Source organism: Tympanuchus pallidicinctus, unplaced genomic scaffold, assembly GCF_026119805.1.
Source record: "Tympanuchus pallidicinctus isolate F22 unplaced genomic scaffold, pur_lepc_1.0 scaffold22, whole genome shotgun sequence".
Classification (NCBI taxonomy): Eukaryota; Metazoa; Chordata; class Aves; order Galliformes; family Phasianidae; genus Tympanuchus; species Tympanuchus pallidicinctus.
This window is the reverse complement of record NW_026294739.1, coordinates 21,868,202-21,881,647: the sequence shown is the minus strand read 5'-3', so window position 1 is coordinate 21,881,647 and position 13,446 is coordinate 21,868,202. Positions and strand designations below refer to the sequence as shown.

At 55.5% G+C, this 13,446-nt stretch overlaps 3 protein-coding genes across 5 annotated transcripts in view; 2 read left to right on the top strand and 1 right to left on the bottom strand.

Moving 5' to 3' along the window:
- Positions 1-13,446, top strand: part of LOC128082188 (lysosomal amino acid transporter 1 homolog) — a 136,930-nt gene that overhangs the window by 79,067 nt on the left and 44,417 nt on the right. The gene's annotated exons all lie outside the window — the stretch shown is intronic.
- On the bottom strand, positions 5,522-9,708 carry SHOX2 (short stature homeobox 2). Of its 2 annotated transcripts, none has more exons than XM_052686126.1 (5): positions 9,447-9,708; positions 8,569-8,777; positions 6,670-6,727; positions 6,482-6,576; positions 5,522-5,933 (listed from the first exon to the last, which is right to left on the bottom strand). In XM_052686126.1, exons 1-5 carry the CDS (start codon positions 9,706-9,708, stop codon positions 5,652-5,654), a joined length of 906 nt encoding a protein of 301 aa, XP_052542086.1. In that variant the 3' UTR covers positions 5,522-5,651. The 2 variants fall into 2 exon arrangements, with proteins under 2 accessions (XP_052542086.1, XP_052542087.1); XM_052686127.1 differs by having other exon boundaries at positions 5,522-5,903; positions 6,488-6,576.
- Positions 10,896-13,446, top strand: part of RSRC1 (arginine and serine rich coiled-coil 1) — a 111,269-nt gene continuing 108,718 nt past the window's right edge. Inside the window, exons 1-2 of the mRNA XM_052686116.1 lie at positions 10,896-10,984; positions 11,266-11,370. The gene's annotated coding sequence lies outside the window, so the exon portion shown is untranslated. The remainder of the gene's footprint in view (positions 10,985-11,265; positions 11,371-13,446) is intronic.

Sequence of the window (13,446 nt, the reverse complement as noted above, 5' to 3'; positions counted from 1 at the left end):
ACCCCCGTATGCCCAGGTGAGCCAGCATGAGAACAACCCAAATCCCACCTGCAGGGAGGAAAATCACCCCCAAATGGCCAGGAGCCATACGTATTGGTCAGTATTCCTTTTCATAGTAAGGACAAATGCTATGGTGATGGCATTGAGTTTAATTTACAGCTGTTGAGGTGATTGAGATAATGTAAAACAGAAATTGGAGGTGTATCAGAGCCAGTTAACTCATTTCCCGTGGTTTCCTCCTTCTCACAGGCTGTGTGCTGTGCTCCTCACCCAGGCACAGCTCCTGCTGCAGACATCAGAGCCAGCACAGCCTGCACAGGAACGGCCGTGGCCTTTCCATGTGGTTTCCATTGTCCCGCATTTAACCTCCAGTGGATATTTTGGGGAATACTTTATTTACATTTTCTTTAAAATAAAATAATAATTAAAAAAAAAAAGATTATGTTTACCTTCTTCTTAAAGATTACCACATGTCAGAACACTTCCAAATCTAAATACTTCATGAAAGAGAACCTGCCTGATGAATGATGGATCCATATGAAACAGAGGAACGGCGTCAAGCGTGTTCTGAGCATTTGCAGCTCTTTGGTAAAGGGCTGTGGGCAGTATTTGAATTTCCAGCAGGATATCCTATCTCCTATTGCCCAAGGAGGCTGTGGGTGCCCCATCCCTGCAGGCATTCATGGCCAGGCTGGATGTGACTCTGGGCAGCCTGGGCTGCTGATTGGTGACCCTGCACATAGCAGGGGGTTGGAACTGGGTGAGCACTGAGCTCCTTTGCAACCCAGGCCATTCTGTGATTCTATGATTTTATCTCAGTGGCCACTAGTGAGGTTTCCACTGGCTAAATACTCACTATAGACACAACGCAGTGCTCCCTGAGTGCTGTTGCTGTCACCAAGACCGGCACTGTGCTGCAGGATGCTGCATGGTCCAGCTCAGCTCACTGCAGACCCCTGGGTAGGTGTGCTCCCACAGGTCTGGGTGCTGGTTTCACAAATGGCTCCTTCTAATTTGTGTGAGTGTGCACTGCTTCTGGTGTTATCCTCACCACTGAGTGGCCAGACCTTCTTCTCATGGAGGAGAATGCAGCAGGGCTGTGCTGCTCCTAGGGCAGCAGTGGCTGCTGTGTGCATGTACTGAACTGTGCACCTCCTGCTGCAGCGTGTGGCCGCAGCACACAGCTGCCTTCTTGATGCCCACTGCAGAAGGTGCAGCATCAGGGGGTGCTTCCAAAGGGCAAAGCAGCAGGAGGGGAGGGCAGGCACTTCTGCAGCCCACAGTCACTGATGGGGCAGCTGGTGCTGAGCCGGGTTCCTGCATCCTCATGGAAACTGCATGTGAAGGTGCAGAGACCAACCTGTAGCACAGCTTGAGCTGCGGTGCCGCTCCAGTGTCTTGCAGCATTAATCAAACTGTCATCATTTTTTTTTTTTTTTTTTTTTGTTAATTAACTTGAGGAAGAGGTTCATAATTGTCTGCACTGCTCTGGCACTGTGTTACCAGCCACAGATCTGTGTCCTCAGTGCTTTCAGGACAGCTGCTGTTAAGTTCCAACGCTTTGTGCTTTGCAGGTGGGTGCATTCTGTACCTCTGTGTTTCAACATGGGGGGTTTTTACACGTTCAAAGAAGACCATTAGTGCCTACAGTGGGGATATTTAATGAACTGCATGTCTGATGTGCAAAGACCATAAAAACTTTGTGAAGGAGGAAGATGTTCTCTCAAATGCACAGCATTTGGAAGTTGAACACAGAGAAGGGCCACGTGGATAGGTTTGCAAATATGAGGCAGGTCTCATTTGGACTCATGTTTTTCTGTTTTTTATAATTAACACAGTACAGGTGATCTTGTTTGTTTCCAGAGGAAGATCATAGAATCATAGAATCCTAAAATGGCCTGGGTTGAAGAGGACAACAATGATCATACAGTTTCAGCCCCCTGCTGCGTGCAGGTCACCAACCAGCAGACCAGGCTGCCCAGAGCCACATCCAGCCTGGCCTTGAATGCCTCCAGGCATGGGGCATCCACAGCCTCCTTGGGCAACCTGTTCCAGGCTGGGAAACTGTTCCATTTTTCTAGAATCAGTGAGCAGCATGGGGCAGAAAGGACGGCAGCACTTGTCCTCACTGCAAGCACAGCAGCAGGCAGAGTCTGCAGCCCAGCACCAGCTGCCAGAGCACAGCAGCAGCTCTCCCTCTCTCATTCTTCCAGCTTCCCTCCCCTCCGAGATAAGTTACGTTTAAAACGCATCTGCTGGAATAGTGGCAGCCTCCTGCAACCCCAAATAAGGGCTGCGTGTCGATGCAGCTGTGTGTATGTGCAGAGCGTGGGTGCACTGAGCAGACCCCGATTGCTGCATGCCTGCAGCTGGGAGCAGCCTCCCACTGCCTGTGGGCTCGCTGTGCTCACTGCTGTGCTCTGACAAAGGGAGGCATGCTGTGTAACACTGAGAAAAGACAGTCGGCACCGGGGGGGGCTCTGCTCATTTCTCCTTCAGAAATTGACCTGCTATCCAATGAGCAGCGATGGACAAAGTAGGGAAATGCATCCTAAAAGTGAAAACCTTGAACAACGTGCAGCTGGAGTAGTAAGATCCATGCTGTAGGCAACGGTCACAGTTCTTCATTCACACCAACTTAATTGCTTAAGGAACATCTGGAGGGAGGACTTGGCCAGCAGCAGGGCTGTGAGCAGTGACAAGCCACATTTCTGAGCACACCTATTAGATCTTCCATCAAACCCAGGGTGGCCGCAGCTTAAATGCTGGAAAGGCTGAGAATGAGAGCAGCTTTTCCAGTTCCCTTCAAAACTTCGGAGCACAACAGAAATGCGGTGCGAATCACTTGTGGTTTTTAATTTACAGGGACACTCGAGGTGCACTTTCACCTGTTGTTATTTTGCAGCAAAGACAAAGCTCAGGAATAGCAAGAAATGACCATGAAAGGGACAGCCAGAGCTGTAAGGGGATCAGTGCATACTGGGAGTTGACACGTGGAGCACAGTGCTTACTCCTGGAGCACCCAGCTGCGGCTGGACTGTAGGGCAGCACTGAGCTGATCGTGCACCAGATTACACATCTCCATCTTATCCTCTGAATTTAGTTTTATGAACTTAAAAAAAAAAAAAAAAAAAAAGTTAAAAAATAAAATAAATTTTAAAATGGTTTCCTTCCTCTTTGCTTTCTTTCTCCTTGTGAGCGGCTTTGGGTCTGAGTCCCAACTGCCTGCCGTCACCCTGCAGCATCACCGCAGCACACTGATTGCTGCTCCATGGAGCAGGACCAGCCCGCTGGTGCTGCAAGGACAGGACAGGTGTCTGTGTCACCTGCAAGAGCTCATCTTTGAGCTCTTCTTGTACCAGAGCATCCCCACCTCAATCCTCTGCCAAAAGTTCATCTGCAGAAAGCATTTCTTGCATTTCTTGCATGTACGTCGGCCGAGCCATGAGGGATATGTAAGTAAATTGCATGGAATCTGCATTTATATATATATATATGTGAGTTCAGACTCTCTAACACATAAAATACAAACAGGAGAGCCTTGGCCAACTTCTGCAGGCCACGGACCCACAGGGCATCCCACAGAACCGGGAATGTCCGTGCTCCCATCCAAATGTATCCCATTCAGAGTACTTTATTTCAATCACAGCTGCACTGAGAAGCACAGCGTGCCATCACACCGCCCGGACATCTCTCTCTGTTCCAACGAAGGATGTTTTTCATGGCTTATTACACTCATACTGCAGGCAGACGTGCCAATATCGGAGCATGCTGGAAGGGTTTGAAACCCAGAAATGCCTGAGGTGGGTTCAGGTGACGGCGGTGGGTTTGTGGGGAGCACCTTCAGCTGCGATAGGAGCTCCTCACAACGTATTAATTAACTTCTTTATTCGCGAATCAATCGACACCACCGTTACTTTTATTGACTCGATCATTAGCAGCACCTCCGTTTGGTTTGAAGCGAGCCCGTTTAGCCGGCATCGAATCCATCACTCGCAGCCCGTTATCGGCACACAACGCCCGAGCAGTCCGCGCTGCTGAGCCCTCGCAGCCCTTCCCCTCGGCCGCCCTTCTGCTCTAACCCGTCCCGCCGGCGCAGCGCGGCCGCACGGAGCGGGGAGAGGGGAGAAGGGAGCCGCGTGGGGCGGCTGCTCCTCGCGTCGCTCCGTGTCGATCGCCTTCCCGTCCTGCCGGGCTCCGTAGCCGCTCCTCGGGGCCGCCCTACACCGCGTTCCCCTCCGCCCTTCCCGGCCCTTGGGAGCCGTGCGGGAGCGGAGCGCACGGAGCTGCGGATCGTCCCCGTTCCCCGCGTGGAACGCATGGCGAAGTCGTTGCGATTTTCTCCATTTTATTACCTGGGGGAACACGGCAGAACTCGGAAAGGCGCACTGCGGTAGCGCTTCCACCGGGCTGCTCTCCTCGGGAATGGGATCTACGGAGGTCCGCACGGACCGCGTTCGTTACGTGGCGCTGAGCAGAACCGGCGGCGTTGGAAACGGATTAACAGAGGTGAAACCAACCTGAGTGAAACGAAATATATTGTACCGACAACAAATGCGATGAGATAACAGCTTTTTTTTTTTTTTTTTTTTTCTTTCTTTCTTTCTTTTTTTTTTTTTTTTTTAAATAACTTAAAATCCACTAGAAAAAATATGGTCAATATAAATAACTTTGTTTTCATGGAGAACAAATCGCTACATGCCCGTCCGTGCGCAGAGCTTTCCCGGCCGTGCCACAGCTCTACCAGAACAGAAATCAGCGCACGATGGGACCACATACACCTTTATGGAGAAATGCACGTGGCTGACACCAGCGCTCCGCTCGCAGCTCACAGCCCGAATCAACTCCGTTCGCGTGTATCAACGTATCTTACACCTACGGGTACCTCTGGCCGTGCGGAGGAGGCGGATGGGGTGCGATGCTCTTTTTTTTTTTCTTCTTTTTTTTTCTTTTCTTTTTTTTTTCCCTCCCCCTCCCCCCCATTCCCCCATGTTTTACCCCCGAGACAGCAGAGCCGCAGCTCCCAGCGCCCCCCGCGCTGCCCCCGGGGCACAGAGCCGGTGCCCCCCGCGCCGCCGGTTGTGCTGTGCTCTATCGATGGGGTGAGGTGCGTGGATCAAGGAGTCAGCAATGAAATACAAACGCATGCACCCGGAATGCTGCTGCAGGACGGATCCCGGGCAGTTTCCCTTTAGAAATTCGCAGAGAAATCTCTGTCTCTGTCTCTGTTTCTGTCTCTGTCTCTTTTATTATTTTTATTATTATTATTATTTTCTCTTTCGTCTTCGCCGTTGTCTTTCTTTCTTTCTTTCTTTTTCTTGCCGCTGTTCCCGACGTGCTCGCTCAGCCCGAGGATCTGATGCATCGTGAAAGGAGGCCCGCCTCTCTTATCAAATTTCTCGTATTAAAGTGAACTCCGCAGAAAAAAAAAAAAAAGAAAAAAAAAAAGGAAAAAAAAAAAAAAAGGAAAAAAAAAAAAAAAGAAGGGGAAAAAAAAAAAAAAAAAAAAAGGTCAATTTCAAACCCTGTGAACTTCCCAGCTGCGCTTCTGCTCCGTCCGGCTCTCACATCAGTCCGTCTCGCCGGCAGCGCCCGCTTCTCCCCCCGCGGCTCTCCGTCCCTCCGCCCGGAGCCGCGCAGCGCTGCAGCGGTCACAGCCCCAGGGCGGCCGCGTGCTTCTTGGCCTTCAGCCGCAGGTCGGCGATGCTCGAGTTCTTGCTGGTCGTCTTAGCGGCGGCGGCGGCGGCCACCACGGAGGCGGCGGAAGCGGACTCGGCCAAAGTGGCGAGCGGGAGCCCGAAGGGCGGAGCGGGGAACATCATGTAGGGCGCGTGGGCCAGGTGCGGGTGGAGGTGGTGGTGAGCGTGGGCCACGGCGCTGTCCAGCTGCAGCTGCGCCTGAACCTGAGAGCCACGCGGCCGCGAGTGGCACCGCCGACCCGGCCCCGCAAAGCCCGCAGCCCACCCACCGTGCCCTACGCACCCCCCCCCTCCGCGGCCCGGACCCGCCGTGCCCTGCACTTCCGTACCCTGCACGCCTCTCGCTGCTCCCCTCGCGTCCTACGCACCGCACGGAGTCCCCGTCCCGCTCCCGCACAGCCCGTATCCCGCGACCCCGCATCCCAAGTGCCGCTCCTGCACCAGCGTGTCCCGCGTCCCTTCTATCCCACACCCCGTGTTCTGCATCCCTCGCGTCCTCTCACCCCCTATATCCCACACCCCATATCCTGCACTCCCCGCGGCCCGCACCACCAACATCCTACACCCCATCTCCTGCAAGCCCTGGTCCCACGGCCCATATCTCCCTCACCCCACACCCCGTAGTATCCCAAATACGTACCTCCCGCGTCATATACCCCACGACACCCGTTTCCCACATCCTCCACATCCCACATCCCTCATCCCGCACCCCCCGCGCCCTACACATCCCATATCCAATAATCCACACCCCACGGCCCCCATACCCCGCACCCCACGGGCACACTTGCCTGCTGGAAGGGCATCCGCAGCGCTCCCACGTTGACGTAAGGGGCCACCCGGCAGGCTTCGAACTGGCTGGCGGCCCCTATGAGCACTCCTGCAGGCAGCGGTGGGTCAGCCCAGCCCCGCCGGATCCCCACGCGTGTCACACCCGCTCCCCCCCCCTCACCCCGGACACGCACGGCCGTACCTTTGTGCAGCTGGTTTTCTTGCTTTCGGCATTTGGCTCTTCTGTTTTGGAACCAAACCTGGGGGCACAGAGGGAGGACGGGGTCACGAAGAGGGATAAGGCCAATAAAAATAAAATAAAACCCACCGAGAATAAAAAGTGGAGGACAAAGAGAGGGGCAATGATGAGTGAGGGACGAGGCAATGAGGGTGCGAGAAATTCGGGAAATGACCCAAAATTGGCACTCGCTTTAGCCGAACCACTTTTCCCAGCCCCGAGTTCCCCTTCCCAGCCGGGGTCCCACCGCACCGATGTCTCTGATGTCTCTCCCCACAACCTCCCAACAGCTCTAAGCTCAGCTCGTTGTAATGGGTTTGGTTGTTTGCGCTGTCGGAGCCGAGGAGAACGCGCTCGTTAATAGCCCGTGTTATTAATTAGCTTTATCGTCAAGGAAAAAAAAAAAAAAAGAAAAGAAAAAGAAAAAAAAACGAACAGCGAAGTGTTTAATGCCTCACTTTTGGGGGGTAATTACTGTCATCAAAGCTTTGCTACAAAGAAGTTGGAATTTCTCTGTTCCTCTGTGCAGCGGAGTGTGGCACGCAGGCGGAATAATTGTCTCATTATCATGATAATCTGATTTGCTGCCACGGAAAGGGCTGCGCGATGGACACGAACGGACTTTTTAATATTGGAAATGGAATGGTTGAAATAAATAAAGACGGAACGAAGTTCTGCTCGGCCGGGGGAGGTGGGGAGGAGGGCGGCAGCTCGGGAGCTGAGGGTTCCGTGCTGCCTTTAGGCTGCCGCAACCGCCCCATGAGCCTCTCCCCACGGCCACAACAAACAGACAAATTGTAAGTAAAATTAATAATAATAATAATAATAATAATAATAACAACAACAACATGTTGTTGGGCGTCTCTTCAAGAGGCAAATATACACTCGACCCCCCCCCCCGCCTTCACATCTACTCCGGTCAAGCCAAATCTGTCCAGCAGCCACGTATTTGCCCTCAGCCTCCCGTGGAAAGAGGCACAGTCCGTGATTTGCAAAGCAGCGCAGAGAAGGGGAAATATCCGCGCGTGCTTTTACTGAGGTTAGGGGCTGAGCTCCGCGAGCAACGCTGCCGGCCTCTGCCCCGAGCAGAACTACTTCGCTGGCTTTGATTTCGTTTGGGTTCGTTCGGCTGCGGCGACGGGAAAAAAATAATATGAGCGGGGAGCTGGGGAAGAGCGGCCGAGAGGCGTCCGCAAACGGTGTCGATTGTTTGGGGTTCTTCGGTGCGATGTGAGCTCTCTGTCCCTGCTCTGACCCCGCTGAGCGGCGCGGGGATCCCCCGGGCTCGGTGCAGATGGTGCCTGAAAGCACGGGGCTGGAAGGGGGGATCCGCTACAGCGCGGCCCTCCCGCAGCTGCAGATGTTGGGGGCCTAAAGCTGCTCCATGTGTTCGACCAAATCACGACCATCGTTTTCTCTTCTGTTCTTATTAGAACGGAAATACTCCGCGACACCGACATTTGTTTTAATTTGGGAAGCGCTCTCCCTGGAGCTGCCGGCGGAACTCGCGGGGATGGATTTGGGGGAACTCGGGGAAGACGGCCGGGGGTTCCGCTCAGGTTCAGCCGAAGGAAGCTGCGGCTTCTCGGGATCTGCTCGGATCCCAGACTTTCGCACCGAACAAAGCCGGCCCGCGCTCCCCTTGTTTCTCGCTGCTTCCCTCCAGATTTAAGAGCCACGACCGCGAACGTCCGCACCGCGTGGATCCCCGCTGTGTCACGCTCTCTCCGCGGCGACGAACCGACCCACGGCACCCCCGAGAGCGAACCGCACAGCGGGACCGAGGGGCAGCGGCTGCGGGGAAAGCCCCGCGGATGGCACCGAGCGGTCGTCCCCCCCCGACCCGCGTCCGCCCGGCGCTACCTGCACTCGGGCTTCGGACAGCCCCAGCCGCTGGCTCAGCTCCTCCCGCATGAAGGCGTCCGGGTAGTGGGTCTCGTCGAAAAGCCTTTCCAGCTCGTTCAGCTGCTCCAGGGTGAAATTTGTCCTGCTTCTCCGCTGCTTGATTTTCGTCTGCCCTTCGTCTTCCATGCCTTTCGCATCCTCCTTGCGCTCTTTCAGCTCCGGGGACACTGGACACGACACAAGCAGTCAGGGGGCCGCCGGGAACCGGGCGGGGAGCCGGGCCGGGAGCGGGGCTGAGCCGTGAGGCCGCGGAAGGCCCTTCCCCGCCGCCGCCGTGCCGTGCCCCGCCGCTCGGCTCCGGGCCCGCCGCGCTCCAACACCCGCAGCCCGGCCCTGCGCACTCCTGCCTCGGAAGTGCAGCAACAGGTCGCGGCCGCGGTCCCGCGTGGGTTTCGTTGCCGTGGCTTCGCCCCGCGAGCAGAAATCGCTCCGCGGAGCCGCCGCGGCGGATGCCGCCCGCACCCCGCGGCCGAACAAAAGGGCGGCGGCGACCCGCGAGGCTCCGCATCCCTCCCGGCTCCGACCGGCAGCTCCGCCGGGGATCCGCGGAGGTGTCCCTCCGCGCTGCGGTACCCGCTAGGCAGCGCCGGGCCCCGGAGCTTTCGTTCTCCGCGCGGCTTTGGCGGGATGCTGGAGAAGCGGCTCGGGCCGCGAGCGAGTTGGAGGCTTCTTGCGATATTTTAATATAAACTTCGAGGCCGGCCGCATATTTCCCGTAATTGGGAAAACATGGCAAGGCGCTCGCTCTGCCCACCGGAGCCTCGCGAGGAGCGCGACGGCCCCGACGGGGAAGGGACGGGGAGGGAGGAAGAAGGGGCTCCCGGTGCCGCCGTTACCGTCGCTCAGCTTCGGGGTGGCCGCGTCGGCGGCTCTCTCGGCGGCGGCGGCGTCGGGTTCCCGCGGCGGGGAGCGTCCGCCACCCGCCCGCCCCGCTGGGCTGCCCGTCTCGTCCCGGCCCGGCTCCGCCGCGGTTCCGCCGGGCTCCCGGGCTCCGCGCAGGGGTCCGCTCTCCAGCACCTCGCGGTAGGTGATGAGCTCCTTCTTCTCCTTCGCTTTGGGATCAAACGATTTGGAGACGAACGCCGTCAGCTCCTCCATGGCCGCGGCTCAGGGCCGCCGCGCTGCCCCGGCTTCGCCGTGCCGCCCCCCCGGGCGGGCATCCACGGGGCGGGGTGCGGCCGGACCGGGCCGAGCCGTGCCGCGACCTCCGAGCCGCTCCGCTCCGAACCGGGCCGTTCCGCCCGACGTGCGGGGCCGGGCTCTCCTCGCCAGCTCCGGGCTCTGATAGCGTCGCGCCGCTGGAAGTGGCACTATTTATACTTTGCAACGCCTGCCCCTTGTTCCCGGCGAATTACCTCCCCTCGGAGCTCTGAATGGACCCCTTCCTTCTCCGCCGCCCGCCCGCCCGCCGCGGGGCAATGCGGCCACAGCGCTCCGCCGCCCGCCCGCCCCGCGCTGCGCCCTAATTTAATTTAATTAAGCGGCTGCTCCACGCGAGGTCCCGGGCGGGCGATGCGCGGAGCCGGGGCTGCAGGGGAGGGGCCGGGGGGGTGCGCAGCCTCCGCACCCGCGCTCCGCCCGCATCGCGCCTTGCGGGGCGGGGGCACGGAAAGTTCCTCCGTGGGCTCCCGTGGTCTCGGGGATGGTGTAACGAGGGGGTAGCGGGCAGAGGAGGGTGGAGGCGTGGGATTAGGGCGAGTGACGCCGCTTGCGGCTAGCATTGTCGGGGCTTTGTTGGCTAAATCCCGTGAAAGCGGCACTTTTTTGTTGACACCTTCGGTGGGATGCCAATAAATTATTCAAAATTGTTGAACTCGCGCCCGCGTATCGATTCCTCCTTTGACCTCCACGGGGATGACTTTAAAGAGAGGGAGCACCGATTGCCCGTCGGGGGTCCTTTTGCCCCTGTTCACCTCTAAGCTTGCGTTTCCCACTGGGTGTTGGGTTGTTTGTTTCTTTTTCTCTCCCCCCCCCCTCTCCCCCCTCAGGAAAGCGGTGTGTTTCGCTTCATACTCGTGCAAAATTCGTTATGGGACTGGAATCCCGCGTGGAAATTCGCGGGTGGGAGAGTTTTGCTCCGTTGGGAGACCATTGGGAGACCACAGCTGCGGTGTCTGGTTGCCCTAGAGCCCCACAGGGCCCACATGGCCGCGCGTGGGGCTCTGGGGCACCCAGGCACCAGCCAAAGCTCCCCGATCCCCACTCGTGTCCCGCACCCCGCGCTGCGCATCCATTCGCTCGGCGCTCCGCAGCACTGCCTGGCGCCATCGATGCGCTCGGCGCTCTCTCGCCTCTGCCTGCCCACCTCCCTCCGGGAAGCATCTGCGCTCAAAACCTCGGCCCTGAGGCCTCGACTCGGCTGTTGGAGGCTGAGGTAAAGCTGGGGGGAGGACGGGTGGGCTCTTTATGGGGGGGAGTGGGAGGGGGAAGAGGTTCCGGTGGCTGAAGGGTCTCGGGGTACGGGGAGTGGGTGGGGGTAGGCCTCAGGCCTGCAGTTAGGCCTCAGGCCTGCCGTTGCCATGGCGACGTTGCGGCCTGGCCTGGGGCAGGGCCTTGGGGGTGAGGTTGGGCCTTGGGGCCTGGGTCCTTCCCCCGCAGAGCGGCCAGAGTGTTGTTTTGTTTTGTTTTGTTTTGCTTTCTTCTTCTTGCGTTTAGCGTGAACATCTCGAGGTTTGAAGCTGAATTCTCTTGTTTGCGGTTCGGTTGTTTTATCTCGGTGTTTTCAGCTGGAGGAGCTGGTTGTGCTGTCTCTCCCTATAGGTGTGAGTTGGATGTTTCTCCTTTAGCAATTTGGAGGCTTGGCTAAGGGAAGGAACCCACTGGATAAGTACTTACAAATACACACTGTTCTGTAAGACCTATCTAATGCTTACTTGCTGTACAGAGCCTGTTTTGATAGGGGTTTGGACTCAGTGATCACTCAGGGGGTGCTGATACACTGGAACGCAAACACTATTCCAATAGATGTGTTTTAAATGTAACTTTTCTCGTAGAGGAGGGAAGCTGGAAGAATGAGAGAGGGAGAGCTGCTGCTGTGCTTTGGCAGCTGGTGCTGGGCTGCAGACTCTGCCTGCTGCTGTGCTTGAAGTGAGGACAAGTGCTGCCATCCTTTCTGCCCCACGCTGCTCACTGATTCTAGAAAAATGGAACAGTTTCCCAGCCTGGAACAGGTTGCCCAAGGAGGCTGTGGATGCCCCATGCCTGGAGGCATTCAAGGCCAGGCTGGATGTGGCTCTGGGCAGCCTGGTCTGCTGGTTGGTGACCCTGCACATAGCAGGGGGCTGAAACTGTATGATCATTGTTGTCCTCTTCAACCCAGGCCATTCTATGATCTCTAGAGGTCCCTTCCAGTCCTTACAATTCTGTGATTCTGTAAGAACAGGTCACCTCATTGTCACTTCTGATCCAATCTTTTTCTTTGCTGAGAGCATTTCTTTCTGAACTGCAGAGCAGGAAGAGTTTCTGCATAACTGCAGGCTTGGTGGTGGGAGGCACAGATAATCCTTCAACCACACACATGTGCATGCTGTCAGATTGAGTTCTGTCTGTTTGCAATTTCCCTTTCTGTGGGAGCAGCACTGCTGTTAGTAACACTGTGAATCCTACTTGTTCGAATCGTGTTTGTTAAGTAACATAGAATAAGTTTTGCTTCAGTTAGCATTGTTTCCTGGCTGGAGCCCATCCCTGAATTGTTCATTCTCTCTAAGGAAATCACAGAAACACAGAATTCCAGGGTTGGAAGGGACTTAAGGATCATGAATATCCACCTGCCTGCCACATGCAGGGCCACCAACCTCCACATTTCATACCAGACCAGGCTGCCCAGGGCCCCATCCAACCTGGCCTGACCTCTAAGGACTGGGCATCCACAAGCTCTCTGGGCAGCTGTTCCAGCACCTCACCACTCTCATAGTAAAGAACTTAATGTGCATACATTTATAAAGCTGCTCTGTAAACAATGCAAATGGCTACTGCAAGTCAGTTACAAATGAAGTTTCTTAGTAATTAAGATTTTCTTTACGTTTTTATATGCTGGTTACTTAGCTGCTTAGTAGCACTGTTTGTAGCTTTAACAAAAGTAAGTAGTTGCTTTGGAATTTTTGTTGTTGGCGTTTCTCTTGGCAGATGTGTTTGAAAGCAGGTGCTTTGTTTTTGTTTCAACCAAATTGTTGCAGCATGAGTTCTCAAAAAGTCTAAAATAAAATAAGTGTTAAAAAACCAAAACACCAAAAACCCTAAACCTGCCTGTTAGTTGCTGTAATGTGCCTTTGCTTCAGAACAGCAATTTCAAATGCATTGGATCCAACAGTAAGTCATCCTACTGATAAGGTTAGGGCAGAGTGACGTAGAAATAGGAGCCTCACTGATGGCCAGGAGTCTCTTTCTCCCCAAATGCCTGGTAAGTAACCTGGCTTGTCAGTCTCACCATCTATCTGCTGTCAATGCTTGGTAATGTACCTCTTCCTCCTCGTACTACTTTGTGGTTGAGATAAAAGGCTGCTGCTGCTTCATGTGCCTTGCCAGACACCTAGAGCTGCATCTCTCACTGTCTGCACGTAAATAGGAATTAGTAATATATCTTCAATTGCAAATACCTATGGCTTAGCACTTCCTTGTGAGACCTACATGGGGAGGCACCTCAAAAATGAGATCAGGCCCCGCAGCTGTTAGAGGAACTCTTACACCACTCTTTTTACTGTGGTGGATCTACAGACTGTGTGTGGAAAAAGATGGGTAGAAAAAACTTAGGAGCTTCAACATACAGTTCTTCTGTGATCTGTAGGTACTGTCAGCCAGTCCTGCTTGTGGAGCTGGTGTGTGGACCACTGACCCAGC

Bases quoted from the DNA above. Each gene is read 5' to 3' on its own strand.
- SHOX2 (XM_052686126.1), bottom strand. From the start codon at position 9,708: ATGGAGGAGCTGACGGCGTTCGTCTCCAAATCGTTTGATCCCAAAGCG. The intron at 6,577-6,669 runs GTACGGCCGTGC...CGCTGCCTGCAG, and splicing joins AGAAAACCAGCTGCACAAAG to GAGTGCTCATAGGGGCCGCC. The intron at 5,934-6,481 runs GTGCCCGTGGGG...GGGCCGGGTCGG, and splicing joins TGCCCTTCCAGCAGGCAAGT to CGGTGCCACTCGCGGCCGCG.